We start from the raw sequence: 23766 nt of genomic DNA on the forward strand, positions 1-23766 counted from the left end.
GAATGGATATTGATAACTAATCAATTTATACGAGTTTAATGTTTTGAATGCGTATGGCCCACGTTCCCTTTTCTCTCTAAACATAACTCCGCGTGATAGAATGGCAGCTGATGTTGGTGGATTGTTGGGGGACTTGAGAGTAATCACTTCTGGACAGCTGAAGTACAAATTATTGAAAGTACGTAAATTAATTGAATTTTAATTAGGCTTTATTCTATTAAGATAATTCTGCGTCATCATTTTAATAATTATAGCGTCGAAGAAAGGAGGTGACCCTTGGGATCGTTTAACCCTTCTGATTACTTCACTTGACTCTCACGTTTGAACTCTTGACCCTTAAGGTCATTTGACCCTCATGATCACTTCGTTTGTCCCTCCCGTTTGACCCTCAACTCCGTTTGATCCTTATAATCACTCTTTTCACGTTGAAAAATTATCGAGGCCATAGGTATCTTATAAGAAGCCCACGGAACTAAACATTCGGGAGGCGATAAAAGTGCCAAGAGTGGGGGTAGGCCTCGCGCGCTCGGAGCCCGGGGTATCTTATATAAAGTCTCGACTGCGCCTAAGGCTCCGGCAGGCGGGAGATTTATATTTATATTTTTGAGTAACTAAAATATAAATATAAAAAATATTATGCCCGTGAAAACGTCATGACCGTACTACTTTAACGAGAGGAAAGAGTGTCTTGGAAGCATAATTCAAAATAATTTTAGACTGAACAACACCTTGAGATTGTAATAAACAACTAGTTTGAGCGCAGAGAAAATAAAGTTTACATTTTCAGGTATTTTTCCCCTGAAATCTACAACTTTATTGAATTTGTGAATAATAATGATAGACCAATCAAAACTTAGGAAAAAAAATCGCGAAATGCTTATAATTATTGTCGCAGGCTACGACATATTCCCGAAGCACTACCGATTATACAAAGAATATACAAAATGAAATAACTATTGACTACACTTAAAAAAAGTTGCTACCCGAGTTAAATAAGAATTAGGACGCATCGTTGTTGCTCCCAACGGGGAGAAAGAGAAAATGACAGAAAGTATTCTTTTACAACTTGAAAAACGCCAGCAAAGTGAGGAAAAAAAACTGATGATAACGGCGAATTCGTTGTGTGACTAGATATTCATAGTGTACGTTTAGAATTCAAATCAAATCTCATCATCACAATCATCCTGGGGCGTCGTCTCGCCAATCATCATGAAAGTTGTATTCGTTTTATTCTATTTGTCAAGTAATGTTTACCGAATACTGCGATCTTAAAACATTATGGAAAGAACTCCGCGGACGCCCTTTGACAACACTCCTACCTCAATATTTTCGGTATATACCCGAATAATTGGGAAACCCGTATTTATTCAACTGTCATTTTATTGTTTGGGGAGATGCCAGGGTTTTTCACATTCTGACGTGTGTATTCTGACAATTTAGTAACGAAGTGGTCAAACGGTTTAAGGGGAGACTACTACGAGTTTTAAAAGTCGTGGGTTATTGGAGTGAGACTTTTCATACTTGAAGATCGATTATATAGATCTAAAAATGAATAATTGGTGCAAAAAAAAATTTTTTTTTGTTCGTTTGTCCGAATACGCTTAAAATGCCAAAAACAGTCCAGGGCCTCCAATTTTTGAGCTACGAGAGGGATGTTTTTTTTCAAAATTTTCGGAAACATACGTGGAATAACAATTACGAGCTAGTTTTTTTTTAAATTCGCCTCTTACATGGCTAAATTTGCTTTTTTTGTATTTTTTTTACACAAATAGTGAATTTTTTTATATGAAAAAAACCGAAATCAGCTGTGTAGGAGCCGAATTCCAAAAAACTGGCTCGTAATTGTTATACCACACATTTTTCCGAAACTTTTGAAAAAAAAATCTTTTGTAGTTCAAAAATTGGAGGCCCCGGACTGTTTTTAGCATTTTAAGCGTTTTCAGGCAAACGAACAATAAAAAAAAACTCTGTTAAAACTCATAGTATTCTTCCCTTAATTCAATTCAGCTTTTAGTTGAGTTTTCCAGAAATATTTCCGAATTTAAAGTAGATAGCGAAATTTTCGTAATAACCTTTTTGGTAGAGCGAATCAAGTGCCATTAAAAAGGTTGTGAGAAAAATTCTGCTATCTCTTTTAGATTTCGAGATATCCATTGAAAACTGGCCAATACCGCTTGACTACTTCGCTACTGAATTATTGTGGACTCAATCGTCTGGAGTCGAGTATTTCGTTCTGGACTGAGAGACTAAATTCCCTCCGTCGAAAAACTATATGTTCTACGTGAGAATATTTGATGGAGTGGAACAGATTTACTTTAGGGAAATTAACCAACTTGACAGAAGGAAAATTTAATATCTTTCACAAAAATTAAATTTTTGTCGTGATCATCAGAAATATCCCTAGAAGAATTCGAACTGGTGGCAGGAAAAAATATAATCTATTGTACGACAATCATTTGATCTGAGAGAACTCCATAGGTTTATACTATAGAAAGAATACATCGACGAGGAAAGAAGATTTTTTCCCAAAAAAAATTGTCCCCTTGAAATTATTTAGTTCTGCCAATAACACAGTTTTTGGCAAGAAAATTGTTGTTTCCTCTTAAAATTATCATTTGTTCTATGGAAATTATAAGTGTTCATTGGACAATGATATACACTACTCAATAACCTTCACTTGATAAAACCGGAGCCGCATATAATTCTCTTTAGAACGAATGTATTGACCCGAGAGACATGTAAATGTTTCACGAGAACAATCATAAGTAAAGTGATTCAATTCGACAATTTGGAATGACACTGGCATCTCCCACTTGTTGCCACTCCCCAACGCATCGATCTCTCCCCTATTCAATCAAACTAGTCGTTGAATAAAATATAACCCACAATCCATTTGTTTATAACATTATATATAGACTCGTTTATATGCGCTCGTTGATGTTTCCACAGAGAAGTGAAATAATAATATTGAAAATAAGATTTTATCCTGAAAAATCCGACGGTGAGTGTGAGAGTCGGTAATATTTTATATTGTCGTGTTATATGCATCCGTGGTTGCATAAGTGTCAAGGGTATATTTATATGAATGTGAAAAAAGAAAGAAATACAAAAGAAATACACAAGAATCTGTCGTCTATATGCGTAACGTGTGCGTACAATATTACATAAATAATGCGAAGAGTGTCTATGATGAATTCACGTTTATGATTAATGAAATGTTATAAATTATTTATTTGGGGGCGAACTGATCAGCCGAAACACTGCTTAAATACATTATATGCTCATTCTCACCCAGATATTTGTTCCCAATCTTCATCCGTATAAATACGACGATTATGAATAATATTCTTATAAATAATGTTTTCAGTTGAAATCAGTTAAAAACATGCGCTTTTATTTCATCACGAAAGGGAATTCATTCTGTCAATTACTTTCGATTTCTTTTATTATCGCTTCGTTAGTTAATATCAATCAATCATAATTCCTCATCAGTTCGCCGTGCGAGGTGAAATCTACCTAAAGTTCGATCTCTATATAATGTCGTGATATACTGTAGTCAAATAAGTGACGAGAAAAAATCATAATAAAGAAATTTGACAGTGCAAAGTGGTTTTGTCCTTTATTTCTCATCCAAACGACTTTGATCTTGAATATGTAGCAAATGCATTTATTATTTTCATTATTATTCATCCAACAGATCAATTCACAATAAAGAAAATTAAGAAGTGTTTTTATTCTAAGAAATATTTTCTGATAATATGTTTTTTAAATAGAGAATTTTATTCCTAATTCAATAGAAACAAACGGTAAATTGCTCTTGTCTTCATACGGTATAGTTATTTTTGTTAATAAATTTTGTTAATAAATAGAATCAGATTTATTCTCTTATATTCCTATAGAAATTCACTGAAAACGATTCTCGCTTGCGGATTACGTGAAATGTTCCGTAATTTTTCTTGAATATTTCTTTCCGTGTAGAATATGATGGAAAATTCGAAATTTGCATAAATCATCATAAAAATAAAATCAACGGATATAGCTGGTCGTAATTATCGTTCAAGTTCGACAGTGTGGCATTAAAACTAACATTTTAAGCTATAATTGAATTCATTTGAAGCATGATATCTCAAGATATCCCCGGAATTCCGATTTTCAAAAAATACAAAAATTTTGCAAATTTTTATATAAACCAAAACAACGATTATTGCCATCGCCTTCATCTTCGAACTCGGTCAAAAGGGCATCTAAACAAATTTTTTAAGCCATCATTTAATGAATTTACAACATTTTTTTTAGTTATCGCTGGGAGAAGCGATTTTTGAAAAAATTCAAAAATTACCAAAATTATTGAATGAATTAAATTTTAATTAATGTCGATAGATAGAGCGCAACAATACCTTGCATTATCAACAATGACACAAAAAATCCAAAACTTAAATTTGAACTGACCCTTAATTTCAGAATGCAATCTTTAAATTTATCAATCAAAACATTGGAATAACGAGTTAAATTAATAATTCTCATCAACCGAAATTAATGATAATAAAAACAAAAATGAATGCTTCATTTCATCACCCAACGCACCTATGACCTTGAATATGTACCAACATGTTCATTGCACAATTAAAATAAAGAGGAACTCAAGTTCACGTTGGGTGCACGTCAGATGGCGAGCGTGAAACTAATAACAACCACAATTTTTCCGAGTCCTCTTCCCTCTCCTTTATGTCTCATTCCTCACTCGAGGCAGCCTGAGGTGAAGTTCATGGTGCCGTATGCACCGAGAAAGCCGCGAATACGTAAAATTTTTATTGCCTGTGTACCACACCAGCTGTACATCCGTAAGACAACTACTAGTGGTTGCGTTATACCCACGAGTCCAATTGAGACAAATGATCTGTCGCGTTTGCCATTGCGATGGGAGAATTCCACTTGTCCTTGGAATGATGAATAATGCGTGACTGCCAAGTTGTGTAAATAAAAGTGAACCACATATAACGTGGGGATATAGCGCATCAGAAGTGACAGTCAGGCAGCATTCGCGGTACTGCGGTTCGGGATGAAGGTGTTTCCGTTATTTCTGGGTATTTTGAGCTGGGCTTTTGCTCAGAAGAACCCCCACTATAAAGATGATCGCGGGACCATGGTCCACCTTTTCGAGTGGAAGTTCAAGGATATCGCGCGGGAGTGCGAGGAATTCTTGGGACCCATGGGCTTTGGTGGGGTGCAGGTGAGAATTTTTGAGGATGAGGAGGATTGGCGACGAAATATTTTTCTTTCTTTTTTTATTACGCAAATATTTGATAACAACAAGTAATTTCAGCAGAATTTTTCAATTTTCTTCTGTGAAAACATTGTTAAAAGAAACCAAATCATTTACTACCGAATTCTTTAAATATTTCGAAATATAAATATTTCGAATATTTCGAATATTTCGAATTTCAGCAGAATTTTTCAATTTTCTTCTGTGAAAACATTGTTAAAAGAAATCAAATCATTTACTACCGAATTCTTTAAATATTTCGAAATATAAATATTTCGAATATTTCGAATATTTCGAATTTCAGCAGAATTTTTCAATTTTCTTCTGTGAACACATTGTTAAAAGAAATCAAATCATTTACTACCGAATTATTTAAATATTTCGAAATATAAATATTTCGAATATATCGAATATTTCGAATTTCAGCAGAATTTTTCAATTTTCTTCTGTGAAAACATTGTTAAAAGAAATCAAATCATTTGCTACCGAATTCTTTAAATATTTCGAATATTTCGAATATTTCGAATTTCAGCAGAATTTTTCAATTTTCTTCTGTGAAAACATTGTTAAAAGAAATCAAATCATTTGCTACCGAATTCTTTAAATATTTCGAATATTTCGAATATTTCGAATTTCAGCAGAATTTTTCAATTTTCTTCTGTGAAAACATTGTTAAAAGAAATCAAATCATTTGCTACCGAATTCTTTAAATATTTCGACCCCAGAATTTAAGATTTTTCAAATTTTCAGTTGGTCCATAATTGAATGAAGTGCGAAATATATGTTGGTTATACATTTCCACATCCATTGCTACCTTTTCGATAGCAGAAAAATATCTTCATCAGTTATTATTGGCTATTTTATCAGCCTCCGCGTTTGTGGGTGATTCCGCCCAGAGTTTGTGAGTAATGCCGCCCAGGGTTTCTATAGGGCTGCTAGACTATGCAGCTAGAGGGCGGTCGAGTGACAACTCGATTGTTTGGGGTAGTCGGTGGCCACTGGAACATCGGATAAATTCAGGATAATTTATTATTATTCACGTGAAATCTTTCTCAAAATGGAGCCAAAGAATGGAAACGAAGGATGAAAATAGGAAAAATCATAACAGTTGGTCTGCATTGCTCAAGAAAGTCATGAAAACAAGGTGGGCGGTATTGGACGCATGCCGGGCGGTATTACCCTCAAAGTTCGATTCCATCGCTCACTGGCCGACTGCAATTGAATTACATAATTAAATATGTTTAATGTTAATAAAAAATCTGTCCTCTTCACATCTTCGAGTAAACACCTCGAAGAACCCATTCTAACTGTTTATGACTTCTTGTAGAGTGCGCGGCTGGAAAAAGCCTTATTTCCCTTAGGTGGGCGGTACACGTAATTTTATCTCTCAGTACAGTGGTTGAATTTTACCAAAAATGGTTCTCCCTGTAATGTCACTCCAGGTTTCCCCAATCCACGAAAACCTGATAATTCCCGAGAGACCCTGGTACGAGCGGTACCAACCGATCTCGATGAAAATCCACTCGCGATCTGGAGATGTCAAAGAGTTCAAGGATATGGTGAGGCGCTGCAACGCCGTTGACGTGAGGATTTTCGTTGATGTTGTCATCAATCACATGACCGGGGACTTGAACCCGGCCCTGGGTACAGACGGATCCACCGCGGATCCGTCAGCGAAGTCATACCCTGCGGTTCCGTTCACCAGTGAAGACTTCCACAGAACTTGCGCCATCAACAATTACCAGAATGCGACGGAGGTGAGGGACTGCGAGCTGAGTGGGCTCCATGATCTCGATCAGAGTAAAGAGCACGTCAGGGCTGCTATTGTCGAGTATATGGACAGAATTACCGATCAGGGGGTTGCGGGATTCAGGTAATAATTGTGCAGTGCGATCACTGCGAAAACTAATGTCTGAATTTCAGACACTTGTAGACACTTTTCAAACACTTTTGGGACGATTTTGTAGACACTTTTGAGATATTAAAATTTGAGATATTAAAATGTCTGAATCAACGGAGGTATTTCAATTTCAGACACCAAGATTTCTGAAATTAAGATACAGACATCAGTTTCAGACACAAGCGGTGTTTGAAATTTTCAGACAGTTAGATTTTCAGACACTTTTAAAGATTCAGACGTTTTTTGCCATCTGCCATTTTAAATTCAGATGGTTGTCAGACACCTAGTTTTTGCAGTGGATGAATCAACTTTTCAGGCATGAGAAGTATATTAAAAATTAAAGTTTGAATGGACTTTGCCGTCTGAATCAGGTGAGATATCTTAATAGTGAAATGTTTGAATCGCTCATAAATAATTGAATTTCAGACACAGAAAATATCTGAAAATAAATACCTGAAATTTTTCAGACACAAAAAATGTCTACCATCATTTTCAGACAGAAATGGTGGTTGAAATTTTCAGACATTAGACAGATTTTCAGACACTTTTGAAGATTCAGACGTTTTTTACCATCTGACATCTTAAATTCAGATAGCTGTCAGACACCTGGTTTTTGTAGTGATTTCTCTCGATATTATAAAAATCCAAATCGACTTCTCGCGATCTGAACTCGTCCCGCCATCGGCATAATCGAAATTTTGAATTATAGTTAAATTCGGAATGTCAATTCCTAATATTACTCACCAATTATTTGATTTTAAAAATAGTCATCAATTTAAATTTTCAAATTCCGAATTATTTGATGAATCATCAACTTAAATGTTCAAATCCAAATTATTTTATCAACCAATAATTGAGAAATTAAATTACCAATTACTATATTATTTTTCAAATTTCAATTACCATAAATAAATTTAAATTACTATAACGTGAAATTTCTCATAATATTACTAAAAGCAGTGATTGATGCCGATCTATGAACTCGTCACTGATTGACTCTAGAATCGACGCAGCCAAGCACATGTGGCCTCAAGACCTCAAGATCATCTACAGCAGACTCAAGAACTTGAGTGTCGCGGCGGGATTCCCTCCGAACTCGCGCCCCTTCATCTACCAGGAGGTCATCGACCTCGGGAATGAGGGTGTCAAGAAGGCCGAATACACAGACTTTGGGAGGGTCATTGAATTCAATTTCGGTATTGTCCTAGGGGGTATGTTCAGGGGGTTGGAGCCGTTGAAGAACTTGAAGAACTGGGGGAACGGGTGGGGACTCTTGCCGTCCGACGACGCTCTCGTCATGATCGATAATCATGACAACCAGAGAGGTCACGGAGCTGGTGGAGCCACGATCCTCACGTACAAAGTACCTAAAATATATAAGGTATGAAGAATTGTTCCACAGAAAAAACAAGTGGATGATTGCATTTTTTTATAAATGAGTATAGTCATTGTCGCGAAAAAATTAGCAATTTGCTTTCAAATGGATTTTCTTCTTTTGAATTCGTATTTCACTATTCTCTTCTTTTATTTTTTCATATCATAGTACTATCATCAATTGGAATGTCATCAAAATTTTGCGGATTATTTCGTTCTGTCAAATAATTCTACATTCAGACCCTCTCAAAGGCTTTCCAAGCCCTGATTTAATTGCTATTACTGATGATTCTTTCAGTAATCATGAAAAAACCGATTTTCTCTTCCAAATCGCATAAACAATGTGCTGTAACTGAACAACGAATTATCCGACCCCCATCATATTCTGATAGAATCAAGAGGGTATTGTTATCAATTTTTGGAGCCATGACAAATTCCATTGTGATGACAATTGTTTGAGTGATCGTCGACAAATCGATCAATTTTTTCGAATCTGTACGAAAAATTGAATTTAAATTCATGGAATTGAAATTCATGGAAAAAATTCATGGAATTCAATTGATCCCTTATAAGAAAATTTATGGAAAAAAAATATACTATCTAAAAATCGGATATTCGGACTTTTTAAACCATATTTAGTTATCCCAATACAAAAAAATTGGGAACTCAAATTTTCGTGAAACAAAAACACGTGAGAACAATTTGAATGACTCAGAACTCATTGTGAAGCTCGAAAAAATCCTTTAAAAATTGCTAAAAGAAAGTATTCTGTCAAATAGCGATACAGCTCGCCGAAAAGAACGTATGCGAGGGGCGAGGCCCCCCGAGCGTCGCGCGCAGGGGGCCCAGCCCCCACTATAACCCCATGAAATTAGCCAATTTTGACTGTCAGTTTTCAATGAATATCTCGCAATCCAAGGCAGATAGCGATCTTTTCATCAGAATCTTTTTTGCGGAGCGAAGTTAGATCTCCAAAAAAGCTCTTATCAAAAATGTCGCTATCTCCCTCAGATTCGCCGATATTCCTCGAAAACCCAGCGACCAGCACTGCTGACTGAAATAGTTTTACGGCTTCACTCCTCAATTGCAGATGGCCACAGCCTTCGAGCTGGCTCACCCCTACGGCACGACCCGCGTCATGAGTTCCTACTCCTTCACGGACCCCAGCGCGGGGCCTCCGGCCCACCCGAACGGCACAATAATCTCCCCCCAAATAACGAACGACGTGTGCACCAACGGCTGGATCTGCGAGCACCGCTGGCACCAGATCTACCAAATGGTGATTTTCCGGAACGTCGCGAAGAGATCGCCAGTAGCAAATTGGTGGGACAACGGGAACAACCAGATAGCCTTCTCCCGAGGCCGCCTCGGCTTCGTCGCCATCAACGGCGAGTCCTCCGATCTTCGAGGGAATCTGACAACTGGACTCCCCGCCGGCAGATACTGCGACGTCATCTCAGGTAAAGTCGAGGGGAACAAGTGCACCGGTAAAACAGTGGAGGTCGCCAAGGACGGGACGGCATTCGTCGAGATTCCAGCGAATGCTGAGGACGGAGTTCTTGCGATTCACATCGGTTTAACTTCAGCGGTGAGATTTCTCATTGTCTTTAGCGTGATTGTATTGCGGGTGATTGCAACTAATGAGATGATTCGTTCTTCAGTTGCAGTGAAGCCCAGATGAGACGATGGAGTCGACGCTTATGGTGGTATTAATTATCTAGTGGCGATTCTAAATATTTTATCATGATAGCATCTGTGAGATGTAACAGTGGCAGATAAGTATATGGATAATATGAGTGGATGTAGAACTGCTGTTTCGTCAATGTTAAAAATTATTCATCATTTTCTGTGCGGAGGAAAGAAGAGCCTCTAGTTTCCAGAGAAAATGCTGACAATGTAAGAATGTGATATCGCATTCTGGGAGAATAAAATATTATTGCGTATTTGGTGTTTTTCTTCCTTTCTGTCTTCATGTACGATTGTGTCTTTCTTTCTCGTCTCGCTGTACACATTGTGTTTACTTCGACGAAGAGCTTTCTCATCGTCTCTTTAGCGTGATTGTAACTAATGAGATGATTCGTACTTGAGTTGCAGTGGATCCCAGGTGAGATGATTGAGTCGACGTTTGTGATGGCATTAATTATCTAGTGGCGACTCAAAATATTTTATCATGACAGCATCTGTCAGGTGTAATACTAGAAGATAAATATATGTATAATATGAGTGGATACAGAAATGCTGTTTCGTCAATGTCAAGCATTATTCGTCATTTTCTATGCAGAAGAAAGAATAGCTGCTGATTTCCAGTGAAAATGCTGATAATACAAGAATGTGATATCAAGGAGAATAAAATATTATTGCGTATTTGGTGTTTTCCTCCCTCTCCATCTTCATGTAGGATTGTCTTTTTCTCTCTCTCATTATTCTTTCATCTCATGTCTTTTTTGCAGATGTATTTTTTAGATTCAAATTTTCATAATTATTTCCTTCGTTCCAAATTCTCATAATAAACTATTACAGTCGAGGCTTTATAAAAGATACCTCGATCTCTGAGCGCTCGAGGCCTACCCCCACTCTCGGCACTTTTATCGCCTCCCGAATGTTTAGTTCCGTGGGCTTCTTATAAGATACCTATGGCCTCGATAATTTTTCAATGGGAAAAAAGTGATTATAAGGATCAAACGGAGTTGAGGGTCAAACGGTAGGGACGAACGAAGTGATCATAAGGGCCAAATGACCTTAAGGGTCAAGAGTTCAAACGTGAGAGTCAAGTGAAGTAATCAGAAGGGTTAAACGATCCCAAGGGTCACCTCTTTTCTTCGACGCTATAATTATCAAAATGATGACGCAGAATTATCTTAATAGAATAAAGCCTAATTAAAATTCAATTAATTTACGTACTTTCAATAATTTGTACTTCAGCTGTCCAGAAGTGATTACTCTCAAGTCCCCCAACAATCCCCCAACATCAGCTGCCATTCTATCACGCGGGGTTATGTTTAGAAAGAAACGGGAACGCGGGCTCTACGCATTCAAAACATTAAACTCGTATAAATTGATTGGTTATCAATATCCATTCAGTAAAAATGAATATTCCATAGGATTCGGGCGCAACGAGCGAGGTATCTTATTTCAAACCGCTGATCCCTATTTTTCTCCTCTCTGTAAGCGCGCGTAGTGGGGGTATTCGGATTCCCGACATTCCACTCTCCTATCGTCCCTAAGGTATCTTATATAAAGCCTTGACTGGATTAATACGATATCAAGATTCTGATATTGACTTTCAAAGTTTATAAACTTCACCTAAAGTTCACACATTCATGTCTACAGCATTCCTGGTGGATCTTAAGGGTGCCAAGTGAATTTGAGAAAAGATTCAAAAAAAATTTTTTCTTTCCCTCCATCATTGGAGAAATATGTATTCATCCATCCGACGAAATGTCAAACCCGCAACCGGAACTAGACATCGAGAAAATAAATGCGGAAAATCCTCTATTTCGCGTGACGAACCTCGAGAAAGCATGGGATCAAATGGGTACGGCGGGTTGAAATATCTCTCTTATTCACCCCGGTACCCCATTGTTTTTTGTCGCCATCACATTGAACACATCATTCCCCATATCTTCAAATTTTTTCAAATTTTTCTTGAGTTCCTAGGGGGTTGAAACGTTCAATTTAATCAAAACTCCATAAGAGGCCGTGTATAAGACTGATTTTGTTTATTTAATTTCTCGATATCCATAAGTTCTAAAATTTTAAAATTGTCACCGATGTTCACCATCTGTCTAATACTATTAATTAAAAAAATTATAACTTTGTTGGTGAATGTCAATTTTCAAGGTCATCGCCAAATTCACTTGGCACCCTCAAGCTTCAAACGCAATAATTCTGTCGCAATAACATTGCAACATTACATAAATCAAGATCGATAGCTCTCACCGATTCCCACATATTTCTCCAACACCGATGTTTATCAATCAGATCAGATATTGGGAAAAGGCAGATGCAAGAAATGACGGTTGGCAGTGCCGGGGGGGAACGCGGAGGGGCGGGAGGGAGAAAAATAAAAGAAGAGTGGACTCCGAACCAATTTGTAGTGAATTTAGCGATAACCAGGCGGGTATATATTCAGTGAACGTTATAAACCACAATGACACACATTGGTATGCAGTCGCTGGTGATTGGTTTGCTTGCGTTGGCAGCGGCCACCGCCGATTGCCATAAGCATCCAAATTACGCGCCTGGTCACGATGTTATTGTCCATTTGTTCGAGTGGAAGTGGAACGATATTGGCGATGAGTGCGAACGGTTTTTGGGACCGATGGGGTTCGGGGGGGTCCAGGTATGTACCGATATTTTTATAAGACATACTTATAGGCCTTCTAGTAGAAGTTTATCCTTCCCAGGGTACCCCCACTCTACGTAATTCCCACTCATATGCTTGTTCCCCACTCCAAAAATCCATGGATATTCTTCTGGAAGATAGCCCATAACGTTATCGATCTCTTTCGTGATTTCAATGTAATTAATACGTTTTTCAACGGGAAATTTCAGTGCAACAAATCATTTTTTTCCTATGATTTATAATTTTATTGAGTTTTTTTATTCCTTGGAAGTAGTAAATTGAAATTTGATGAGATCTTACGGTGCAACTATATGTTCCACGCAGTGATAGGCATATCAATCAATCATAATTACCGTTAAATTGTGAAGTTGTCAATTTTTAACATAAATTTTAAAATTTTTAATATTAAATTAACCATCAATTTGTACATTTAAATTTCAAAATATTCTATCATCCAATAATTTAGGTAGGAAGATTGACGATTAGTTGAATAATCGAAAACCAATTACCTAAATTTAGAATTAGCTTGTTAACTAAAAAAATACATTTCAACATTATCAAATATTTTATTCACCATCAATCGGAAAATTTAGTTAATACATTTTATAATATTTTAAACTTGTTAAATATAGTTAAACTTTGAACAATATAAGGAGATAATCCCTTTTTAATAATGTGAAAATCTAATATTATTGCCCATCCCTGGTTCCACGTGAGAATATTTGATGGAGTGGAACAGATTTACTTGAGGGAAATTAACCAACTTGACAGAAGGAAATTTAATATCTTTCCCAAAAATTAAATTTTTGTCGTGATCATCAGAAATATCGCTAGAAGAATTCGAACTGTTGGCAGGAAAAAATATAATCTATTGTACGACAATCACTTGATCTGAGAGAACTCCATAGGTTTATACCACAGAAAGAATACATTGACGAGGAAAGAATATTTTTTTTTCCCAAAAAAAAATTGTCCCCTCGAAATTATTTAATTTTGCGAATAACACAATTATCGGCAAGAAAATTTTAGTTTCCTCTTGAAATTATCATTTGTTCCATAGAAATTATAAGTGTTTATTGGACAAAGATATACACTACTCAATAACATTCACTTGATAAAACCGGAGCTTCATATAATTCTCTGTAGAACGAATGTATTTACCCGAAAGGCATGTAAATGTCTAACGAGAACAATTACTACTACGAAAATTATCGTGTTTTGGTGGAAACTTTGTTTTTGTACACAAGTAAATTGATTCAACACGACAAAAGATCTCTTGAGGGGAATAATATATTGACAACAATAATATATTGACTATGTTGTGACAAAAGCAATTCAGTAGCGAAGTGGTAAACCGGTTTAAGTGGACTTATCTCCCAGTTGAGTTTTTGAGGAATATTTCCGAATCTAACGGAGATAGCGAAATTTTCGTAATCACATTTGTTACAGCTCTCAATCGGCTCTACAAAAACGGTTATAACAAAAATTTTTCCATCTCCCTTAGATTCCGAGATATTTACTAAAAACTGGTCAATAGTTAAAATTGACTTATACCAGAGTAACCCCAGACTACTGAATATTCAAGATATCCTAAAGTCCCTCAGAACAAAAGACATTAAAGCTATTTCAAAATTCTTCAAAAATTGTTCAATTCAGATATAAAATATGTTTAACAAAGACCCTAACTAATTAACTAACATTAAGGGACTATTGCAATTTATATATTTTACTACTATGTAATGATAAATTGTAATACATTTATTAGTAGCTAAAGAAGCCCGAAAGGGGTTCCTTAATAAAACAACAAAAAATTGACTTATACCATTTCACCACTTCGCTACTGAATTATTTTTACTCCAATTATTTACTGTTTTATTCACAGGAATTCCTTGAATAATCACAATAGCGAGTCACTTCATATCACAATCTTCAGTGTTCTATTTTCTCCCCTCAATCACAAAATTATTCACTTCTTCCTACACTGTAATCAGTCCCAAGATAGTCCTTATCTAAGTTTGAACTACATAAGAAAACAATGAGTACTCTTCATCGATTCATAACAAGCAATCATCAGCCCGTGGAAATTGTTCCATTTAGGTATCGCCGATCCAAGAAAATGTGATTATTCCCAAGAGGCCGTGGTGGGAGCGTTATCAACCGATCTCCTATCGATTCGTCACGCGTTCCGGTAACGAGACAGAGTTCAGGGACATGGTCAGGAGATGCAACGCCGTTGGCGTTCGAATTTACGTTGATGCACTGCTTAATCACGTGTCAGCTGATCACAATTTCGAGGTCAATGGGACCGGGGGTAGCTGGGCCGATCCGGCAACCAGAAATTATTCGGCTATACCGTATACGCGCTCGGACTTCCATCCGAGTTGTGCACTGAAGGATTTCAGCAATCCTGTGGAGGTGAGGAACTGCGAACTCGTGGGACTTCATGATCTTAATCAGAGTGTCGAACATGTCAGGGAGAGAATCGTTGAATTTATGAATCGGGCGGTCGACGCTGGGGTCGCCGGTTTTCGGTGAGGATGTATTATTGTATTTTTATTTGATTGGTTACAGCTCATTCCGATGCTTCACAGAAAAAAAAGTTTTGATTTTCAGGGACGTGTCAATGATTTTTAGGAATCTATTAGGAATTCAGCAGCGAAGTAGTAAAAGGAGATAAGTCAATTTTGACTATGGACCAGTTTTCAATCAATATCTCGGAGTCTAAGGGAGATAGCAAAATTTTTGTTACAACCTTTTTTGTGGAGCCGATTGAGTGCTACAACAAATGTAATTACTGAAATTTCGCTATTTCTCTTAGATTCGGAAATATTTCTCAAAAACTCAACTGGGAGATGAGTCGACTTATCTCCGTTTACATTATTAGAATCACCTTTATTAGCGGGGATTTTTATTTTTGAAATTTGGATTTAAAATCATCTTTGAAATCGTCTCTGAAATTAGGTGGAGGTCGTCTGAAATCAATCGCAGTCAACACAAAAAAAATAGAAAATCGAAAAATCGGTCAAAAACGAAGCTTCCATTTGGAAGCAAAAATAAGGTTTTTCTTTTGAGTTCTTTTGAAAAGCTCAAATTGAGATTTTTAGGGTAAACCAAGTACTTTGGCTATTTTTATCCAGTGAAGTGCTATCCTACTTTTATAGTAGAACTTCAGAACTTTCATTTGAGCCCCATTTGATCCCAAATTTCCGGACATTTTACAATGATTTATTATTTAAACTTTGCAGGCCTGAATTTATATCTCGATATTGAACCGTTGGGAAACATTTAAAAAATCTGAAAAAAATTAGAAAGTTTACTTTTGGAGAAAGGTTGATAAAATAACTGAAAAATAAACATAAAAATTGTAAACAATCAATTTTCCACGATTAAAATCATTTGCTTGGAATCGTAACAAATTCATTTATATTCAGAATTTCACCAGAAATTTATTTCATGTCTAAAAAGATAAGGTTTACGAAAGTTTAAACAATATCAATCATTTATTTATAAACCACGAATGTTTAAAAAATAATAATGCTCTGCAAAATGAAATTCGAATGACGCTGAATATTCATGATTTTTTTCCAATTTTCTCTCAACTTAAGAATTTTGGGCTTTAAATTAAGACTTCTGAAATCTTAAAATAAAGTATAATTTTTTTGGATGGATACGACAAAAATTGTTCTGCTATCCTTTTTAAAAAAAACATTTGCAATATCTGGAATCGAAAATGAGAACTCGGTTTTCATGAGTACAATCTTCTTGCGTCGCATTTTCATGAAGTCCGCCTAACAAGCAAAAGAAAATTGAATACCATTCTATGAAACATGAATAAATGAATCATAATTGTCCAAATTATTTATGTGAGAGGAAAATAGAATAATTCTACTTACTTAATATTGCGTTTACTAAGGTTGTCTTCGAACAAAGTTGATTAGAATTAATAGCTAGAATTATGAGATTATCTCATATTTTTGACGTTAAGGACAGGAGAATCTAAATGCAATGTAGTGAAAATGACGATCGATTTTTTCACTTTGAACAAATAATATTAATATCCAAATAAAACATTTCTGATATGAATAAAAAGAAGCTGTGACTCAATATTCCAAATGAAGTTTTAATTTTTAATTCGGTGCTGAAAACACGAGATGAAAATATTCTCAGCACGGAATTATACTGATGAGATGAACAACAGATTAATTGAATTACCGTGTGAACTAACTAAAAATTGATAACAGTGTCGGCACGCACTTTTACCAGAGCATCAGCAAACATTGAATTCCAGAAATTTACGCTCTGAAGTGTGTTCCAGAAGGAAATGAATAGTAATTACGATTAAAATCTTATTCAGTGAGCATAGGAATTAGAACATGAGCAAATCATTTATTGTAATATGAAAATTTCACAGCTGATAAATTGGGACATATGATAATATGATTCTTCTAGGTCGGACTGCTTTTTGCAATGAGAATGACTCTAAACAATCAATTGAAAAAAAGGAATATCGAATCTGACAGGAGGGCATCAACCCTTTTCACATAAAAACAATCATGAATTCATAATTGCGTCACATCATCATCCATTCCACCACAATTCCCAAAATAATTCCAAGAATTCAACTTCCCCCGGCAGAATCGACGCCGCAAAACACATGTGGCCAACCGATCTCCAAATAATATACTCCCGCCTGAGTAACCTCAGCCCCGCGCACGGTTTCCCCCCCGACTCGCGACCGTACATTTACCAGGAGGTAATCGACGTAGGCGGAGAGGGTGTATCGAAATTCGAGTACAACAGCTTCGGCGCCGTGACCGAGTTCAGATACGGCGCTGAGGTAACAAAGGGAATGACCGGAAACAATCCCCTCAGGTGGTTCAGGAGCATCGGCGAGGACTGGTCGATGCTGCCCCGCGACTCAGCCCTGATTTTCATCGACAATCACGACAATCAGCGGGGCAGCGGTGGTGGCGGTGCAGTCCTCACGTACAAGCGTCCGAAGCTCTACAAAATGGCGGTTGCGTTCATGCTTGCGCACCCCTACGGCAACCCGAAAATCATGAGTTCGTTCGCGTTCGACGAGTCCGATCAGGGCCCACCTGCGGATGCCCAGGGCAATCTCACTCCGCCTGTGATCAGGGCGGACGGCAGCTGCGGGGGCGGATGGGTCTGCGAACACCGCTGGCGGCAAATTTACAACATGGTGGGATTCAGAAATGCCGTTAACGGCAGCAAGATAGACCAGTGGTGGGACAATTGGAACAATCAGATTGCCTTTTCGCGGGGCAATGCCGGATTCATTGCCATCAATGCTGATAATGACGATCTCAGGGCGAATATTCACACGGGACTTCCGGCGGGCGTCTACTGCGATGTTATTTCTGGGAGTCTCGTTAATGGCGAGTGCTCTGGGAAGACGGTGGAAGTGAGGAAGGACGGCTATGCGTTTGTCGAGATCCTGGTGGAGGAGGAGGACGGAGTTCTCGCGATTCATCGAAATGTGAGTGGAGCTCTTTGCATACATTAGGGTATCGGGGATCTCGAGGGGGCTTTGGGAATAATTATGCGCGTGGAGAGAAATACTCGATAAAAATTACATATCTTTTCGGTAATTCCGGAGCGTAATGTGGTTGTAGGAAATTTTACGGAACCTTCACAATTTTTACCTATAATTACGGAATTTTTCCAGAGCGTTCCGTAATTTTTAGCTGAATCTCTTGTGAAAAATTACGATACTGTCACTTGAATTTTCTGAGCCGATTACAGAATCGACTCAGAAAATTTAAAAAATTGGCAAACGAGTCAAATAATGGAGCGAAATCCATTTCTAAATGAAAAAAATAAGGACATTGAGAAAATTTAATATCTTTCACAAAAATTAAATTTTTGTCGTGATCATCAGAAATATCCCTAGAAGAATTCGAACTGCTGGCGGGAAAAAATGTAATCTATTGTACGACAATCATTTGATTTGAGAGAACTCCATAGGTTTACACCATAGAAAAAATACATTGACGAGGAAAGAATATTTTTTTCCCAAAAAAAATTATCCCCTCGAAATTATTTAGCTTCGCCAATAACACAGTTTTCGTCAAGAAAATTATAGTTTGCTCTTGAAGTTATCATTTCAGTAGCGAAGCGGTAAACCGGGTTAAGTCGATTTTGACTATTGGCCAGTTTTTGACGAATATCTCGGAATCTAAAAGAGATAAAAAAAATTTTGTCAGGAACTTTTTATAGCCCTTAATTGGTTCTACAAAAAAGGTCATGAGAAAAATTTTACTATCTCTCTTAGGTTCTGAGATATTCATCAAAAATTGATCAAAAGTCAAAATCGACTTAACCCGGTTTACCGCTTCACTACTGATTTGTTCCATGGAAATTATAAGTGTTGATTGGAAAAAGATATAGACTACTCAGTAACATTCGCTAGATAAAACCGGAGCCACATAATTCTCTAAATTGATTCAACATGACAAAAGATTTTTATCCAAATTTCTCTCCATGTGATCCATTTGATGTACGTCATGACGAGTGAATTGTTTTTTTCCAGGCGAAACTAAACTCCCAGCCGTTGGAGTCTGAACTCGAGAGTGAGAATATGATCTACAGCACTTTTAGAGTAATTTAATAATGTGTAAATCACATCACTGATCGGATTGAAATGTAAATAGGTGAATGTTTAAATAAAATCACTCATTAGTTTTAGTATTTTTCAACAAGTTTATTTTAACAGAAACAATGCACTGTTTTTCCTCATTACTTTTTTCTGTTTCCTCTCTTCACCATTAATCTTTCCTATACATTATTCAATAACAGTTAATTCATAAAAATAATACATGACAGACTTAAACGAAACAAATAAAAATGATAAAAGGGGGAAAATGAGGTGGAGAGATCGAGGAGGATGTCGATAAATACGATTAGAAATGGGAGAATTGAAGGAAAAATAATAATGGTGAGAAAGGGAGAATGGAAGGACACATGTAAAACACTGCATTATCACAAAATAGCTGTAATTATTCAGCTGTACATTTTTTTTTTATTTGTTTAATCTCTCTTTCCCACCCTATTCCCTACATAACTTTTTCTGCTTACGTTTTCACATGAAAAAACTGATGTACCGTGACTCGATAAGTATTTTCCTTTCATAAATTGTGCATCATTTATCGTTTTAAGATGCTAACATAACAATACTACAACTGTTTTTCCTTCGTAAGAGCAATTATATAAATAAACATGTTTAAGCAGTATGTACAGTGATTCTTTAAGTAAAAGCCGCTAGTTCGTAACTCGCAAAAAATATGTATTTTCAATAAAATAAAAAACCATGCAATATATTCAGTAGTGGAGTGGTGAAATGAGGCACGGCACCAAGAAGAATGGTTTTTTTGCCCAAATATTTTTCACTCGTCCCATCGAAAGGGAATTCATTTTTGAAACAAGAAAAAATGTTCTTCAATGGAAATATCTTTGATTCGAGGCTCCAAAACTGTCGGATGTGTTGATGCAAGAACGCGATTACTAGAAATCATGCCGTACAATTTCATACTGATACTATAGAATATTATGCTAAGGAAATCCACATTTTCATACAGACATCTCGGACTGAATTAATCATCTGATTAATAATTATTTAACCACTCCATCAATGAATCATATTTCCACGATTGTTCAGAGTTTTGAAACCTTCAGATTTTTAAACTTTGTATAATTCATTTCCGACTACCCGGAGACCCAATAAAAAAGTCATACGAGTACAAAAATATGTATCGACGTGTTATTACCTTTAATTATCAGTTTAAACCTGCTTTTGTTATCTAAAAATACTGCTCGCAGTACGAGTTACTCTCTTTGTGTACAAATTCCTTCTTTTTTCATAAAATTGCATAGTCTCAGCCCCTAGTTACAAATTAACTTACATCTGTTATGTTGAATACAATAAGGCAACGGTTAACTTACTAAATAAATAAAAATTGTTACAAGTTGGAAAATAGTGAATGTACAAACTCTTCAGACAATTATAACTAGCAAAATTGACATTTCCAGTTTTTTATGAAACAACTAACACATATCCAAGTACTTTAGCTATTTTCTAACGTTTGAAAAATTTATTTGAATCATTTTTATAAATTTTCCTTCTGCACTCAATTGAAAAATTTGATGATCAAAATCGTGAAGTAAAAAGTACTTGGATACCCTTCAACTCTTATGACCAATAAAGTAGAGCACGTTGGATCGCCTGGTTCCTAATGTTATTAGCAAAAATATAATTTAGCTTTATCCTCCATTCGCACAATAATCCATTATAAAAACTTCGTTAAAATATATAAAAGAAACAACGATTTGAGCAAGTACGTATCCTAGGAAAATATTATTTTCAACGAGTCGAAAGAATTATTGTTATTGCACATGATTCTCGCTACTACGAATACCCACTTTCATCCACATATTCCGTATTCACTCAGTAAATTTCAATGAAAATGCCTCGAAATTATGTTGACACTGTTGTCAATTCATTGGAAGACATTTGAATATGTAAGTACTCGTTTTATTTCTTTACAAAAAATACAATACATGTGAGCTAATCTCCGTTCGCGTTCTTCACTCGTTTTTTTATATTTTCAATGCCTGTAATTTTTGTGCCCCTGATTGGTCGTTGTTTGTCGCATATTTCTTCACGAAAATAATCTATTTTGTATAATTAGGCGGATTATTCTCACGAGAAAAAGGTTATTCTCAGGTGAGAACATTTTTCTTATTTACTTCATTGAGAAAATATGGAAATTTCTTGCGGAACTGGAACTTTTTCATCAATTTTTCGTAATTTTTTTTACATTTTTAACTTTTTTTTCACGCACGAAAAAATTTTATTGAAAAATCTAATGCATTCGCTAGAAAATTCTGTTTCATGTCGACACGACTTCTATTGAAAATTCTGGAGATTTTCTGCGCGTTTTTTTTTCAATAGAAAATATCTAATAGAATTCACTCTATTGAGCTATAGATTTTTTTACTCTATTTTTCATTTATTTCATAAAAAATATATTTATTTATTTCATAAAAAACGGAAAATTTGGGTAGATTGACTACTGGTCAGTTTTCAATGAATATCTCCGAATCTAAGGCAGATAGCAAAATTTTTGTCATAAACTTTTTTATAGAGCGAATTGAGAGCTACAAAAAACGTTTTTACAAAAATTTCGCCATCTCCCTTACATTCGGAGATATTCCTAAGAAGCTCAGCTGAGACCTAAATCGAGTATTGAATGTTAAAAAAAAAGTAATAAAAATTCTAAAAAATAAAATACTATTTATTTATTTTCAGCAAAATATTTTCTATTGCACGGGAAAGCTTCGAAAATTTTCCATAAAATTAACGGAAAACTAATAAACTTTCTTTTCCAATCGAAAACAAATAGAATTTTCAAGCGAATGCACTAGGATTTTCCACTAAAATTTTCTTGCACCTGTTCCTAGGCACTTTCAGCATAAACCTAATTACCCCTAGCTAAAAACTAAATTAGGTACTGAAATTGGGCGGAGTCTCCTCATAAAAATGTCGGGCAAAAGCTAATCGTCACTGTTTTATCGGCTTTTTAAACACGACATCGGGTTTGCGTACAGGACGGGATACACGTCTCTCGATTCTCAATGCGCGATTGGGATCGGCATCGGGACCCGGAGTCTCCGCCATTGTTTGTCAGTTTCCAGTGCTGCTGGGCCGTCTTCCGGGTGTCTGCGTGGTATTTACGGTAGCAGCGGCGGCAGCCGCTGCATTCAGCACCGGAAGTGGCGTTTGATGGCAGTGGGCGCAGTGAAGACATACCGTGCAGGCACCGAGCTTTCGGGCCAGCATTGCACGGAGCTTCAAGGCCGGCCCGAGTTTCATGCCCATTGGGCCTGTCAGGTGATCCTCGGATAGAAGAGGTAATGACGCACCGTCGATACGATTTTCCCGGAAATTCTGGAACAAATAGATTATGAATAATTAGTGGGGCATTTGGTTTATGTTTTACTGTTGAAAATTTTGGTCTTGAGCCCAGTCCTTATATAAGATACCTTAGGGAGAGAGAGTGGAATTCCGGGAATCCGTACACCCCCACTAGGCGCGCTTATAGCGAGGAGAAAAATAGGGATCAGAATATTCATTTTTACTGAATGGATATTGATAGCTTATCAATTTATACGAGTTTAATGTTTTGAATGCGCACAGCCCGCGTTCCCTTTTCTCTCTAAACATAACCCCGTGTGATAGAATGGCACCTGATGTTGGGGGATTGTTGGGGGACTTGAGAATAATCACTTCTGGACAGCTGAAGTACAAATTATTGAAAGTACGTAAATTAATTGAATTTTGATTAGGCTTTATCCTATTAAGATAATTCTGCGTCATCATTTTAATAATTATAGCGTCGAAGAAAAGAGGTGACCCTTGGGATCGTTTAACCCTTCTGATTACTTCACTTGACTCTCACGTTTGAACTCTTGACCCTCAAGGTCATTTGACCCTTATGATCACTTCGTTCGTCCCTACCGTTTGACCCCCAACTCCGTTTGATCCTTATAATCATTCTTTTGCCGTTGAAAAATTATCGAGGCCATAGGTATCTTATGAGAAGCCCACGGAACTGAACATTCGGTAGGCTCGACTGTAATAATTAATTAACCGTTCCAACAATTATTCAAAACATTCAATTTCCACCGTCAAATTGCACGAAATACACCGGAAAATAGGTTCTCCTTCCACTTATAATATTTTCCATTAAACTGTCAGTATGCCAGAGCAACTGGCGTGCGAACAGGACCAAGCCTAGGTCAACCTCGTGAACCCTGAGCAGCTCTTGACCACGAACACTCCCCCCCCCCCCCCCCCCCCCCCCC

The 23766-nt window shown here is 36.6% G+C and overlaps 3 protein-coding genes across 3 annotated transcripts in view; 2 read left to right on the forward strand and 1 right to left on the reverse strand.

Moving 5' to 3' along the window:
- The first annotated feature begins 4764 nt into the window (after nucleotides 1-4764).
- On the forward strand, nucleotides 4765-10480 carry LOC107045147 (alpha-amylase A). The gene is made up of 5 exons (XM_015267301.2): nucleotides 4765-5230; nucleotides 6706-7136; nucleotides 8166-8544; nucleotides 9628-10125; nucleotides 10199-10480. The coding sequence occupies exons 1-5, from the start codon at nucleotides 5060-5062 to the stop codon at nucleotides 10205-10207; spliced, it is 1488 nt and encodes a 495-aa protein (XP_015122787.1). The 5' UTR covers nucleotides 4765-5059; the 3' UTR covers nucleotides 10208-10480.
- Nucleotides 10481-12697: 2217 nt separating this feature from the next.
- On the forward strand, nucleotides 12698-19601 carry LOC107045153 (alpha-amylase 2). The gene is made up of 4 exons (XM_015267313.1): nucleotides 12698-12879; nucleotides 14980-15413; nucleotides 17518-18382; nucleotides 19436-19601. The coding sequence occupies exons 1-4, from the start codon at nucleotides 12703-12705 to the stop codon at nucleotides 19511-19513; spliced, it is 1554 nt and encodes a 517-aa protein (XP_015122799.1). The 5' UTR covers nucleotides 12698-12702; the 3' UTR covers nucleotides 19514-19601.
- Nucleotides 19602-22236: 2635 nt separating this feature from the next.
- Nucleotides 22237-23766, reverse strand: part of LOC107043995 (uncharacterized protein KIAA1522) — a 159201-nt gene continuing 157671 nt past the window's right edge. The window contains exon 6 of the mRNA XM_015265728.2: nucleotides 22237-22849. Coding sequence (XP_015121214.1) covers nucleotides 22586-22849 — 264 coding nt within the window. The 3' untranslated portion in view covers nucleotides 22237-22585. The remainder of the gene's footprint in view (nucleotides 22850-23766) is intronic.

This window comes from Diachasma alloeum, unplaced genomic scaffold (assembly GCF_001412515.2).
Source record: "Diachasma alloeum isolate Michigan unplaced genomic scaffold, Dall2.0 Dall_scaffold_00180, whole genome shotgun sequence".
In the NCBI taxonomy this organism is placed as follows: domain Eukaryota; kingdom Metazoa; phylum Arthropoda; class Insecta; order Hymenoptera; family Braconidae; genus Diachasma; species Diachasma alloeum.

Coding starts and splice junctions, on each gene's coding strand:
- LOC107045147 (XM_015267301.2), top strand. CDS start 5,060: ATGAAGGTGTTTCCGTTATTTCTGGGTATTTTGAGCTGGGCTTTTGCT. Junction 5,231..6,705: donor TGGGCTTTGGTGGGGTGCAG/GTGAGAATTTTT, acceptor ATGTCACTCCAG/GTTTCCCCAATCCACGAAAA. Junction 8,545..9,627: donor AAGTACCTAAAATATATAAG/GTATGAAGAATT, acceptor CCTCAATTGCAG/ATGGCCACAGCCTTCGAGCT.
- LOC107045153 (XM_015267313.1), top strand. CDS start 12,703: ATGCAGTCGCTGGTGATTGGTTTGCTTGCGTTGGCAGCGGCCACCGCC. Junction 15,414..17,517: donor GCTGGGGTCGCCGGTTTTCG/GTGAGGATGTAT, acceptor TTCCCCCGGCAG/AATCGACGCCGCAAAACACA. Junction 18,383..19,435: donor TTCTCGCGATTCATCGAAAT/GTGAGTGGAGCT, acceptor GTTTTTTTCCAG/GCGAAACTAAACTCCCAGCC.